General features: G+C 40.0%; 1 protein-coding gene across 7 annotated transcripts in view; it reads left to right on the top strand.

Moving 5' to 3' along the window:
* LOC147031094 (rho guanine nucleotide exchange factor 11-like) overlaps window positions 1-15,000 on the top strand; it is a 193,948-nt gene that overhangs the window by 131,411 nt on the left and 47,537 nt on the right. For all 7 annotated transcript variants that reach the window (XM_085875811.1, XM_085875809.1, XM_085875813.1 and 4 more), the window contains 7 exons: window positions 6,108-6,225; window positions 7,672-7,772; window positions 7,963-8,040; window positions 9,481-9,556; window positions 9,774-9,941; window positions 10,123-10,210; window positions 14,247-14,357. In XM_085875811.1, the coding sequence (XP_085731937.1) occupies window positions 6,108-6,225; window positions 7,672-7,772; window positions 7,963-8,040; window positions 9,481-9,556; window positions 9,774-9,941; window positions 10,123-10,210; window positions 14,247-14,357 (740 nt within the window). The remainder of the gene's footprint in view (window positions 1-6,107; window positions 6,226-7,671; window positions 7,773-7,962; window positions 8,041-9,480; window positions 9,557-9,773; window positions 9,942-10,122; window positions 10,211-14,246; window positions 14,358-15,000) is intronic.

Below are 15,000 nucleotides of genomic sequence, written 5' to 3'. Positions count from 1 at the left end.
ACAGCTTTGTATAGGAAAAATAAAGAGGGTTTCATGCATGAAGCAAAAACATCCCTACTGTTTTTATACAAAACACCTCACTGCTTTGGAAAACGTGGGGACAGGAATACTGTGCTGTAAAGGGTGGAGACTTGTAATATCCCCTCCTGGAGGCAGCACTGCACAATACATATGGAATTTGCGTCCACCCCCTCCCCACCCTCAAAGACCACCGGTAAAGATAAAAACACCCCTACACATTAATTGGGGTCATGCTGATCCTACGTTGCAATTCTCGATGCAATCCTGGTGTTGGCTTGATGGTTAGGGTGGTGGGCTTTGGATCCTCAGGTCCTGAGTTCAAATCCCGCTCTTCTGTTGAATTAATAGCAGGTGGGGTTAACTGGGCCTGTCATCCTTCCGAGGTCGGCAAAATGAGTGCCAGCATGCTGGTATACTGTATCGGAGTGGCGACCCGTTCAGGATTGTGCCCATTAGCCAAGGAGACTGCTAAAGCAGCACCAACGCTCTGCACAGAGTATGGTCCCAATCTCCTCCTCTCCTTGATGCAATCCGCTCAGAATTGGAGGAGTAGTAGCTTGACAAACAACCACCGGCCCATGAATTATAATAAGGACTATATACACATTATACGTGGCGTATTGCACATGTTATATATACATATTATACGTGACTTGTTTCACATGTTATATATATATATACACACATATGTGACGTGTTGCACATGTTATATACACATATATGTGACGTGTTGCACATGTTATATACACATATATTATATGTGACATACATATTGTTGCAGTTCTAGGAACAGTATGCATACAACATACAGGTAAGGTGTCCCAAGTCAGTTATTCCATTAAGTATATGTGTAGACAGATCCCTTCCTTGTCTTTTGTGGGAAAATTAAAGGGGTGCGTTGCGATGTTTTTTTTTGTTAGATAAATAAATCTTTATATCCCCACTCCATTTCATTGCAAAGGCAAATCCACGACAACCCACGGTACCCCCTGCCTGCTTGCCCCTCCTCTCGCTTGCTACTCGCGCGTGGGCTGAACAACCACGTGGGCTGAACAACCGCGTGCTCACCTACTCGCCTAACCGGCGACTCGCTGTCCGAGGCAAAATCCTCTTACAGTAGTTCCTTTTTGGCGAGTCCGCACGTGTGGAGGGGGGCGGGCTTCCCGGTATGGCCGAAATCCTGCCCAGAAAGGGCGGACCCATGGAAGCCCCGTCCAATCAAGGCGGACTGTGACGTCAGTTTCACAAATGCCCCTCCCTGCTGAGGGAGATGGATAAATTACTACACCATCCTCAGGGTGGAGTTCGGAGAGTTCGTGAAGTGCTGAGACAGTTCGTTCTGTACTGGAGTCTTGAGTTCTTTGGGGGTCTGGAAAAGAAGCGAAACTGCAACAGACGCTTGGAAGTCAGAATCCTGTCCCAGACCAGGATCGTTTAAAGAAAGATCTGTGGAGGATCCAAGGAGTTCTTTGGGGGTCGCTCGTAGAGAGTGAGAGACCCAAAGACTCAGCCTCATCATGGGAGACACCCAATGATCTTGGCTTCCTTGGATTCCACACACACACGAACTCCACACGTGCGGCTGTGGGCCGAGCTACGCGACAATTGTCAGGTGCCGCACCATGGAGCATCCCTTTTCCCGGAACTCAGGTACCGAGAACCGCGACCTCAACTCCCTCCCTCCCTCCCTGGCTACAAAAGTCCTTTGCCTTCAACTGGGTTTATTTTGTCCGAGTGTGTGTCTGAGTGTGTGGCGCCGTCTTCAAGTAGAACTGTTTAAGTGTTTGATCATTGTAAATCTTGCCTGTATATCCTGCGAAAAGTCTGCTGTGTCTGCTTTATAAGTTGCTGTAAAATTGTTACACTACATCTTTCTCTCATCTTCCCCTGCATAACACCCCCAATAAACCTGTTACCTGTACCACATAACTTTCCTCGCTTTATTGTAAATAAATTATTGTACAAATGTTCCCAGTTCGTTTTCGTCTTTTCCTTCATTGGTGCACCATGGTTCGGATCTGAGTTTAGCCGGGTTTTTATACCTGATAAATCTGTTCATCCGAGCCGGTACGTTCTTGGCGGGTCCGCTCGGCTGCATCCGAACCGGAAAGGCAGTTGGTAGTTGGAAGAGTGATCCGGTTTGGGCAAGACGTACCGAGGGCATGGTTCCCTGGTAGATGACCGTGTGGTTAATTAGGTAAAATGGTTCGAGACAAAAAGACCCTACGCTACGCGGTGGAGGTATTGGCGTCCACGGTCGGTTAAGCGACCCGCCGCGTTATGGAATTATCCGTGAGCGATGGCCCACAATTCCGGGAGTCTGATGGGAGGCGGCGTAACTTTCCCCACCTCGTGGTCGTTCTCGCCACCGGTCCCCGGCCCGCAACAATGTTAAATACACATATTATAATATCGTTACCCTCATAACAAAAGTGCCAGTCATTCTTTCCAGTTTTGAGAAAAACACAAAAAACTGCAGCAATTCTTCATCAACGAATATTTATTCACTATTTCTTGTGCACACAAATTGTTGTTTTGTTGATGGAAGCTAAATGAAACACAAATCTTGTTACTCGTTATGATCACATCATGGCGAAAGATGACTCAGGCAGAAAATCTCAAAAACTGGAAAAAATGACTTGGGCACTTTTGTTATGAGGGTATGTGATATATTATGCATATTATATACACACATATTAAACATGATATATTTACACATTATTTACATACATATTATACATATTATATATATTATGTACACATATTATACTTGCTATATTATACATTATATACACACATATTAGACATAATATATATACACACATATTATACTTGATATATTGTACGTATTATATACACACATATTATACTTTGGTATATTATAAATATTTTTTATACATATTATATACACATATTATACTTGATATATTATACATATTATACACACACATTATACTTGATATATTTTACACATTATATACATACATAATACTTGATATATTATACATATTTTTCACATACATATTATACATGATATATTATACACACATATTATACATGATATATTATACATTATGTACACACATTATTCATGATATATTATATACACATATTAAACATGATATATTATACATATTACATACACACATTATATGTGATGTATATGTATATAACACATTATACATGATACATCATACATATTGTATACATACATATTATACATGATATATTATACAAATTACATACACATTATACGTGATATATTATACATATTATCTACACATATTATACGTGATGTATAATACATATTATACACAAATTATACATTTTATATTCACATATTACACAATCTATTACACATATTATATGCACATATTATACATATTATATGCACACATATTATACATGATATATTATACATGTATACACACATTACCCATGATATATTATACATATTATACACACATATTATCTACACACATTGTAGTGATATATTACACATGATATTTTATACGTATTATATATACACACATATTATACTTGATATATTATACATATTACATACACAAACATTATACGTGATATATTATACATATTATACATGATATATTATACATATTATATACACATACATGATATATTATACATATTCCATACACAAACATTATACGTGATATATTATACACACACATTATACGTGATATATTAAACTTATTACATACACATATTATACATGATGTATTACACATTATATGCACATATTATACATGATATATTATATGCACATTTATTATATATATATTATATTCACACATATTATACATGATAAATTATACATATTGCATGCACACATTATACGTGATATATTATACATATTATACATGATATATTAAACATATTGCAGACACACATATTGTACATGATATATTATACATATTACATACACACATATTATACGTGATATTTTATACATATTATATTCACACATATACATATTACATTCACATATTATACATATTATATTCATATATATATATATATATATATATATATATATATATATATATATATATTATACTTGATATATGATACATATTACATACACACATTTTGTTCATGATATATTACACATATTACATACACACATTTTGTTCATGATATATTATACATCTTACATACACACATTATACGTGATATATTATACATATTATATTCACACATATTACATTCACATATTATACGTGATATATTGTACATATTATTTATATATATATATATATATATATATATATATATATATATATATATATATATATATATATATATATATATATATATATATATATATATATATATATATATATCTTGTTCCTTCGGCTGCTCCCGTTAAGGGTCGCCACAGCGGATCATCCGTATGATCCGCATAGTGATTTGGCACATGTTTTACGCCGGATGCCCTTCCTGACGCAACCCTGGTCGCCTCTTACGACACAGGGATATGGTACACCTATTTTAACCGGGGTATACACCGGCCCAGTATACTGGTACTCATTTCGCCGACCTCGGAAGGATGACAGGCTGAGTCAACCCCCTGGTGTATTAATTAAGTGGCGCAATGGGGCTTGAACTCAGGACCTTTTGGATCCCAAGCCGCTGCCCTAACCACTGCGCCAACACCAGGCTTACAATGTATATATATATATATATATATATATATATATATATATATATATATATATATATATATATATATATATATATATATATATATATATATATATAAATATTTATTACATCTACACATATTGTGTATATATATATATATTACATCTACACATATTGTGTATATATATATATATATATATATATATATATATATATATATATATATATATATATATATATATATATATATATATATATATATATATATTACATCTACACATATTGTGTATATATATTACATCTACACATATTGTGTGTATATATATATATTACATCTACACATATTGTGTATATATATATATATATTACATCTACACATATTGTGTATATATATTACATCTACACATATTGTATATATATATATTACATCTACACATATTGTATATATATATATTACATCTACACATATTGTATATATATATATATTACATCTACACATATTGTATATATATATATATTACATCTACACATATTGTATATATATATATATTACATCTACACATATTGTATGTATATATATATTACATCTACACATATTGTATATATATATATATTACATCTACACATATTGTATATATATATATATTACATCTACACATATTGTATATATATATATATATATATATATATATATATATATATATATATATAATACATCTACACATATACTGTATGTGATTTCTGGTATATTATACATATTATATACACATATATATATATACATGATATATTAAGTAACATATTGTACATGACATTATACATATTATACATGACATTCTGCATAATAAATACACACATATACATGATGTGTTGCACATGTTTTATACACATATTATACGTGACACACTTTTCCTGGTATCTGCAGATATCTTATACGTGACATGAAACATTATCTACACATAATATACGTGACATGCATATATTATACATATTATATGCACACATTATACGTGACATGTTGCACATGTTTTATATTCACACATATACCTATTATATACTTCTGTACACACAAGTGCAACATGTCATGCATCACATGTATATACATACACATTACACACATTATATAAAGAGATGAAGGCTGAGTCAAACGTTTCGGCCATGGATTGGCCATGGTGAGTTGGTTATGCTGTTCTCTTGTTCTTTACCCTGTGATGCTTGCATTTTTGGTGATTTTTGATTCAACGTGCAAAGAAGTACAGCACAGCACTGTGTATCAAAAACAGTGTGAACCGTATGACAGTTGTGGTTTCATTTGAATGGTTTTAATGTCCCAAATGCTCATCTCATGTAAAATTGCTTTCCGGTTTTCCTGCTCTTCATTGCCATTGTCACTAACCCTGGAACCCTGACGGTGACTCCAGGAAGCTGAGAGCAGCCCAAAGTGCCGACGTCTGCAGTTCAAAGACTTCATGCTGACGGAGATGCAACGGCTCACAAAGTACCCACTTCTACTCCAAAATATGCTCAAGTACACCACGGGTGTGTATTGTTCAACAGTCTGAGGAATTTTAATGAGTCGGTGAGATTATAATCGAAATGTTCACATCTTGTAACCTGACACTGGTCATGTTTTTTTAATTTATTTTTGTATACACTGTGGAGGCTCGTATGAGAGCTAACACACAGAAACACAACAAAGGGAGCAGGAGATGGGTGGGAGAGGGAAGGAAAAAAAAAAAAAACAGTGGGTCACAGAGACATGAGGATCTGTGGAAGGGAGAGGGATGGGGTGGGGTACACAGGGTAAACAAGATGGACATCACAGGGACTTTCAGGAAGCAAAGCAGGGAATTTGAAGGAGGTGGATTAGCGGGGGTATAAAATATAGTGGTTTTGGATGGAGGAAGATAAGAGATGGTGGTGAACAGCTGTTTTGAAGACTTGGAGGGGAGAGTGTGATTAAAGAGAATGTGAGTTTGTTCCAAAGGTGGGGGAAAAAAGAGGAATGAAAGAGTGAAGGTGAGCAGTGATTCTAGATTTTCGTTGTTTTACCAGAAGGGTGTTGCTGGCCAATTTTGAGCACCCTGCGGAAATATTGGGGGGGGGGGCATACATCAGACAGAGTATTGGGGGGGCGATGCCGGAGAGGTGACTGTAGAAGACAGAAAGACCACTGACCTGCCTACAGTGACAGACCCAAAGACTCAGGCTGATCGCGGGAGATACCAATGATCCTAAATGCCTTGGTTTCAACAGCATGAAGCCGACAGGTGAAAGGCGGGAGCACCAGCCCAGAGGGGAGAGTAGTACTCCATCAGGCTGCGGACAAAAGCTTTGTATGTGGTCAGGAGCTCAGGTGTGCCAAGGAAGGACTTTGCATGACGGAGGATGCCCAGACTGGCTTTGGAGGCCAGCTTGGAAATGTGACTTTCCCAGGAAAGATCATGGCAGATCGTGATACCCAGAAGCTTGAATGAAAGGACTTCAAGAGGATTGTTGAGAAAGTAGATTGGGGGTGGTTCCAAGATGGTCCTTTCGGAAAAACATAGTGAGAGAGAGGGAGACAGACAGACAGACAGACACAGTACCCTTTTCCATGTTGTTGACTGCTTTTAACTATCCGGTTCAATACCATTGAGTTCTGCCACTTTTAGAGTAGGCCAATAAAGCTGGGGCTCTGAGGATGCTCTGCAGTCCAAATATCTGGGCCATACATACTGTAAACAGGCTCCAAACGGACAGGGGAACCTTTATGTTTGTATTCACAGTTGCAAATAACTGTGATGATTAAGTGAGAGTTTCTCATTCTCGACATCATCTTGGATGAGAAAAATTATTGGTGTTGAGCTTTCTAGTACTGGTGTTGATGTGGAGATGCACAATAATAATGCAGGTATTCCCCTCTCCCGAGACGAAAGTTGGTTTGTTCGGCTTATGATACAAGGGCCTTTTCGGTCATGTGAGCAATTCTGAAATCTCTTGCAGTTGATCATCCAGACCATGATAAGTTGGAGCAGGCTGGGAAATGTTGTCGGGATATCCTCTTCCACGTTAACGAGGCGGTGCGGGAACGTGAATATGTACAGGTAGACCATTTTTTTTTTTCTTTTCTGAAGTACTTGCTTCAGCTTCTCTTCCGGTCTTGATTCTGTGTATCACACTTCCTTGTTGTCATATTTTCTCCACTGATTTGAAGTCTCGTGCTGGTTTTGTAGTTTCTCACTTACTTATTGTTGCCCATGTAACCCTCTTACCCTTTTCCACTATTATCATCAGAAACTGGAGGACTATCAGAAAAAACTGGACCTGTCATATCTTGAGCGCTCGAGTAATCCATTGGTCTTGGACTTCAAGGTACCCCAAGCGGTGCTTTCCATTTACAAAATACATTTTGGTGTTTGGGAGATCTTGATGTGGTTCTGTGCTGGAATATCTTTATATATTTAATTTTACTTCTTAGAAGATCAAACTTGGATGAATCTTGTAAGGGTTGGCCTTTTTCGCATTCCTCATCTGAACACTTTGTATTGCTCTTGATTTGGAGCCAAGGTTCAAATCCTATATGCTGTATCGATTTGTCCATTGGCTACTAATGTCCTTGCAACTTGTGTAAAGCACACTGATGTTTAGCTATGCCTTTGTCGTACACATGCTTTACTTAGAAGCTTTACCATGAGCATTCGAGCCCCATTTACAAGATGTTTTTCTATGTTGATTGGAAATGACCATTTGTGATTGCCTGGTAATGTAGCTCTACCATCTCTCCCCCACCCCTCCCCTTTCTGAGTCCCTCTCTCGTTTTCACATTTGCTGAATCTCTAATGCACAAAATACATACTTGATAAACCTGTGGAGAATATTTCTCTTCCAAGACTTCTGCACTTCGATTTCTTCAGTCTCATTGCTAGTTTGTAAGTTTACAATGTACAGTGAGAGCAGAGTGATGATGGGACAAAGTTTCTGGCACTCAAGGGGACCTTTGAATCCGTTTTGTATTTCCCGATAGCAGTTGCTGTCATCACCTGGTATATTAGAGGTTATTTTGTCACTTTCGGCTCCTGTGGGTCAGGTGAGAATTGGAGATAATTATAACCAGCCCCAAAAGTCGTTATACTCTGCGGTTAACTCGAAAGTACTTGGTTTTAGAGGTGAACCTTGAGCAGTTGCAGGTTTACGTGGTTCCTGACCCCGATATGCAGAGCTTCCATTTTCCATCTCACATTGATTGGAGAATAGTTACGATGACATGGTGTAAAATAGGTCAGGTTAATGAACAAATAGTACCTTGGGGGTTTCTTTAAAAAGGCTCCTCTACATATTCCAGGTTGAAAGGGTTGATTCAAAACCAAGGAAAATAGTTCATGTGGAAGGTTGGGTGGGAGGGGAGGATATTGGAGAGAAGGGGGAGGGTGAAAGTGTGGAAGAAAGGGAAATATAAGTAAGACAGGGTAGGGGGGCAGAAGGTAGGTGTTTGGGGACTTGCAGGGCATGGGGAAGTCAAAAATTCCACGTTTCATTTTTGCATCTATAATATGTAGATATCCCTCAAAAAAGAATGCTTTCTCTACAGCGTCTCCATGAGGAATGACCCGAGGATCGGTGATCATACAAAAATGGGGGTTTTAACCTTTAATCATTCTTGAGTTTTGAAAAGACCGGTGCGCTTGATGTGCCTCCTGAGTTCCTTTTCTTCATTGAAGTCTTGGTCTTCTGTGGCTCCACAGTCTGTATGAACCATCCATCCATCCTCTGTGTGTGCTTTGTAATGATGGGTCATTGGTCTCTCATCTGCAGAACCTGGACATGACCCAGCGGAAGATGATCCACGAGGGGCAGCTTACTTGGAGGATCAACAAGGAGAAGACCCTTGGTGAGTTGAGGACTCACTCGGTCACCAAAATATAGCTTTAATTTCACAGCACCCTGAGTCGAGTTGATTCGGACTCGGTTTGCATGGACATTGAAGACTCAATCGCACTGCGAAGCAACAAGGCCGAATCCATTACGACACTTTATCTCCTCATGTTTTTCTCATTTTTCATCATAAACATGACCCTCACTTGCATGTCACGATCGTTTGTTCGCAGAACTGCACGTGTTGCTGCTCGAAGATATTCTGGTGCTGACACAGAAGCAGGATGAACGGCTGGTGCTCCGTTGTTACAGCAAGACCTTTGCTGGTGCGACGGACGCCAAGCAGACGTTCAGTCCAGTCATCAAACTCAGCTCGGTGCTGATCAGGCCTGTCGCAACCGGTCCGTGTCGCCTTTCTTACCACAGTTAATTCTGTCCTGTCACATCATATTTTGCGCCCTCTCCTCGTGATTCACCGATACATTGAGCTCTCTGTCGAGTGTTCTTTTAGTTCTAGCTGCTCTGTCGTGCAAATTGTTTTATTGGATTGTTTAGTTTTTCCAATGTATTTTCTTGCCACAGATAAAAGAGCATTCTTTGTCATCACAACATCGCAGTTAGGGCCACAGATCTACGAGCTCGTCGCTGCCAACACCAAGGACATGGACACGTGAGCGTTCTGTACATCCATTTATACACCATTCCCATTGAAGCTGCATGAGGTATGGCTGTGTTGTCCTGTACAACTAGTTAACCCATAGATGGGTCTGGCTTATTGAGAGCGAGTTGGACACGATATACAAAGGTGTGCCCTTGATGAATGACAATTAACCGTATATTATGTCTACTAGCCTCGTACTCAATTTTTCATGTCATTTTCATGCATCTCATTGGTTACGGCTCAATTTTAACATCTTCTGAACTTGCCGGACAAACTTGTCCGCTCGTTTCTTACATTATGTACATTTGTTGCATCTTCATTTCTTATTCATTCCCATATTGGCTTGGGATGTACTCTGTTTATCATGCACATCCATCGTTTGGACGAAGCACAAACAGCCTTGGGACTTCAGCAAAGTGTAGCCAGAACAATGATTTACTCTCGAGTTGCTGATTTAAAAAAAAAAAAAAAAAAAACGTAATTGAGAACATTTTGCAAGGGTGGAGTTCATCTTTTACGTTGCCCTTTTGAGAGGAGTCCCAATAAGTTATAGGAAGGAGACAATCGTCCAAAGTGTGCCAACATTGTTATTGTTCAATACATTGTCCCCCATTAGTCCTTCAGATGGTCTGTGTCACTAAATGGAAGTTTTCCAATTGCACCGTCAGCCACATCTTATTGCTTCAGTCATTTCCTCATGTACGGCCATGTACGTGGGACGTGAAACATCGAAATGGATTGTAATTCTTGGGGTTCTGGGTTGGAGGGTTAACATTCCTTGTTTGTTGATGATGAAGCGCCACAACACGATCTTGGTGTCGTTCTGGCTGGCATATATATATATATATATATATATATATATATATATATATATATATATATATATATATATATATATATATATATATATATTTAGTTTTACTTCTTATAAGATTGGACTTGGATGAATCTTGTAAGGGTTGGCCTCTTTTTAGCATTCCTCATCTGAACATTTTGCTCTTTGATTTGGAGGAATTTTCTGTTTTCTCTTCCTCAATGTTTAAATGGTGAACCATAATTTTTGTGTTCCTCAATGTAAATCGGACTCATGGAAATCCATGAAATGTCCATGGATGGGAGGTATTGATTTCCTATCATTTCCTGTTAATACAAACGAGTGATGACGGTGGATAAAGCAAATGCACATGCACACGCACACACAGATGCATACACACTTATCCTTTTGGTAATACATGCAGAAATCTAGTACAGTTTTTCTTCTTGTCCTGGAACCAAACAAACCATATATATTTAACAACCATCGCAACAAACATGATTGAAAGTAAACATCTTCAAATTGAAGGTGGTTTTTAAACTTATCCTTTGCATTCACAAGTCCCAGATATGATCCTTCCATCGCTGTTAAACACCCAAACCCGATACTGTGTCTCCCTCAGGGAAGTCTGCCCGGCACATCCGGCTCCCACGTAAATAATAGCTGGCACAAAATCTGTGTATCTTCACATCGTGAAGATATCCTTTGCTGCCGAGTCGGTAGCTATTGCTCTGTTGGTAATGCAGCACGGCATCGTCTTTCTAATTACAGACACACCAATAAATACATCGCCAAGCCTGCCATGATATACAGGGGCACTCCCGTAAGGTTCAAAGTTCATTCACTGGTCGTGATCTGTCATTTTTTGTTTGGGTAGAACACACCAATCTACAATCATTTGGGCCTTCCACTGGCCCACATTGTCTGGATTTTTCAATGCAGAAAGTTACAAGATCTCAGTGTTTTGGATGAACTGAGAAAGTTCTCCAACCCTTTTATTGTACAGAGGCACATCCCTTTCTCTCTGGTCATTTGCCAAGTGTTTTCGAATTCTTTCAGAAGATTTGTGAGCCATTTTAGGTAACAATCTTTATCTCGCACACACAATCTATGGAAACATGCCTCAATCAACCATACTGCTAAGGAGTTATGACCATGCAAGCTGAGCATTTTGGGGTGAAATACGTCATTTTGAAAGTCCTCATCATGGAAACTACGGACATGGGCCCCTCATTCGCGACGGGAAGTTAGAGAAGTAAGGGTGATCGAGAGATAAAGAACACGCACTTCTGCTTCCGCGTGCAGTGCGTCCACTTGTTGGCGACCCCTCCCTCACCCGACACAAGCCTGCAAGCTTACGTGGTCTCAACATGAAAAGGGGAGGCAGGGAAAGAGGAGAGGGTGATTGTGTAACGTGCCGTGTGGGGAGAAATGGGGAGAAATGCGGTGAATGCTTTGAAATCGTAGAGGAAATCATGAATGCATATCAGTTCCCACACTGAATGATTTGAGGGGAAACTGTTATTGGCTCTTTGTGCGTTCCAAGTGAATGTTTAGAATTGGGGGAAAGTAAAAGAGAAAGATCATGCAAATCAGTGTGTAATTGTCGGCACGTCCATGGAAACAGCTCCGTAGCTTGCTCGCACTCGCCCTTGCAGCAGGGCCCGTCTGTACAGTGGCTCACGTTTGCTCGGATCATTCCTGGAGGACTCCTGGCTCTCTTTGCTCTCTGAACATACACAAGTTCAAGTTCTGCCCAAGCCGGATTTATAAAGCCCTTCGCCGAGGCATGGTCAGCGTCCCAGAGCAGCTTTTTCCTCACGGTGCTGCTTTTGCATTGGAGTGTGGCTGTTGTCAAGCCGTGCTCATTGGTGGAGCTCCCGGCTCGGGGGGGGGGGGCACTGTCCTCCTATAACCCCCGGCCCATATGTGGTCCTCCCTGCTCCACCGGGCCCTGGGTGTTCTGGTGCCATCGGATGATTGGCTTTTTTGTGTTGTCTTGTGATGAAATATCATTTGTGTGTTGCAAAGCTTCTTTAGATGCGCTGAAAAGAGGTGCGGAGAAAGAGATAGATTAAGAGGGATGGAGGGAAAGAGATTATATGGGATATAAGAAGAGAGAGAACTTAGAGGAGTTACAAAGGGAATTCAAACCTGCGCGAGCGCGGACAAAGCAGCGAGCGCCAGCAGGCAAGGCCAGGCCATCACAGACTGGCAGACAAACCCCAACTCCAACTGCTTCCAGTCAGATCGCCCGAACAATTATTCACTCCTTCTCCAGAGGGGAGGAGCCGCCTCCTCTGACCTGCTCTCCCTCACTAGACGGTTTTGGTGCGCAAATGCGCTCGTCGCTCCCGTGATTGGCCAAAAGGGGCGCCAAGTCCGCTGATTGGACCGGGGGGGGGGCGTGGCGGGCGTCACGGCAGACCGCCCCTCAAACAGGAAGATGAGTAATATTGTCCTGCGTTGGCTCCCATTGGCCGAACGACAGCAAACTCGCTCGCATCTCTCTGATTGGTCGAGAGAAAGACGCCAAGTCCTTCATTGAACTCCACCCACCGCGAGCGTTATGGCGTCACGATGGAGCGAAGGTGAAGGTGTTGTTGTTGTGAAAGTGAAGATTTAAAATAAATCCCTGATTATCAAAATAACTCCGCAGCGCACGAACATTTAATCACCCATCAGACACAGCGGATGGATTCTAACGATACACATATACTTGACAAAATAACTGAGCTCCGGGGACCTGTCTGTTGTGTGCTCATGTCTGCCAGATTTGTAACAATATATCTTAACGCCGGGGTTCCTTTATGTGGTGTTGGATGTACATCCCCAGTGTCTTCCAAAATTGCTACAGTACATTTCTGGGCCATTGGAGATTAATATGTATTCTTTATTGCTTGGTTGTTCTTGTTCTGGCAGTTGTTGACTTCATGACCATCTTTCATTGATATTATTCGGATGTGAATAAACCTTCAAAGCTATCGTCATGAAATGCTCTTCGCCTCTTCGGAAAATTAATTCAAACAAGCAATGTGAAGGAACTCAGGATGAGTACATGTTTGTCTGTTTGCTTTCATGTTAGCTGATGTAGTTATTGTTGAATATTTATCGATGTCCCACCTCATCTTGGTCTACATTAGGTTAACACTGTATTTCAAAAGGGAAGATCTTTCACTGAGCACACACTTGAGTCGTGTTTTTTTGGAAGATCCTTTTTTGTGTTTGCAGCTGGAAGCGCTTCCTCGAGCAAGCTTGCGAGAAGCAGAAACCACGTGACAGCTCCAACAGCTTCAAGAACTTGCAGGGCCCACGAGGTTATAAGAAACAGCCCATCATGCCGTAAGTCTTTTTCAGTCTAATACTTGCAGGAACTGCTCAGCATAACAATGGCCTCAAGGATTATTACAAGGTAGAATTATTGGAGATGCGGAGATCCCCTGGGGTGGCATCAACAGGTCAAATACCAAGAAATGCAATTACAGGCACATTCACTCAAAATTTGAGTATTGTGTTATTCCTGATGGAACCTTTTACCATCTTTCAACTTTGCTTTAGGCGGGAAGCGTCGGGATTTGTGATGACACGCCTTTGACTTCACTCTCGTTAAATTTGTCACGAGTAGGCCAGTCAATTTCAACAGGTTGTTCTTTTTATAAGGTGTCATTATTTGACATGCTCGCAATAGACTGGACGTGGTGTAAAAGTCCAACCTCCCTCCTCCAATGGAAAGAGGGTGTCCCCCATAAAAACAAATAATCCTGTCTTTCCCCAGTCTAAAATAATACTTGAGGGATCAAAACAAGTGCCCCCTTCCCTGAATAGGGGATGACCCACTTCAGGATTTTATTTTTTGCAAACGTGCTCCCTATGTCAAGACATTCAATATGAGGCATGTTGTTGTAGTTTGTGTTGTGTTGTGTTGTGTTGTGGAGTTGTTGAAAAACCTGAAAATGGTTTAAAAGTGACATCAGAGTTGCCTCCA

Source organism: Eptatretus burgeri, chromosome 3, assembly GCF_056783735.1.
Source record: "Eptatretus burgeri isolate ZD-2024b chromosome 3, Ebu_testis_v1, whole genome shotgun sequence".
Taxonomy (NCBI): Eukaryota; Metazoa; Chordata; class Myxini; order Myxiniformes; family Myxinidae; genus Eptatretus; species Eptatretus burgeri.
This window is presented reverse-complemented; position numbering and strand designations above follow the sequence as displayed.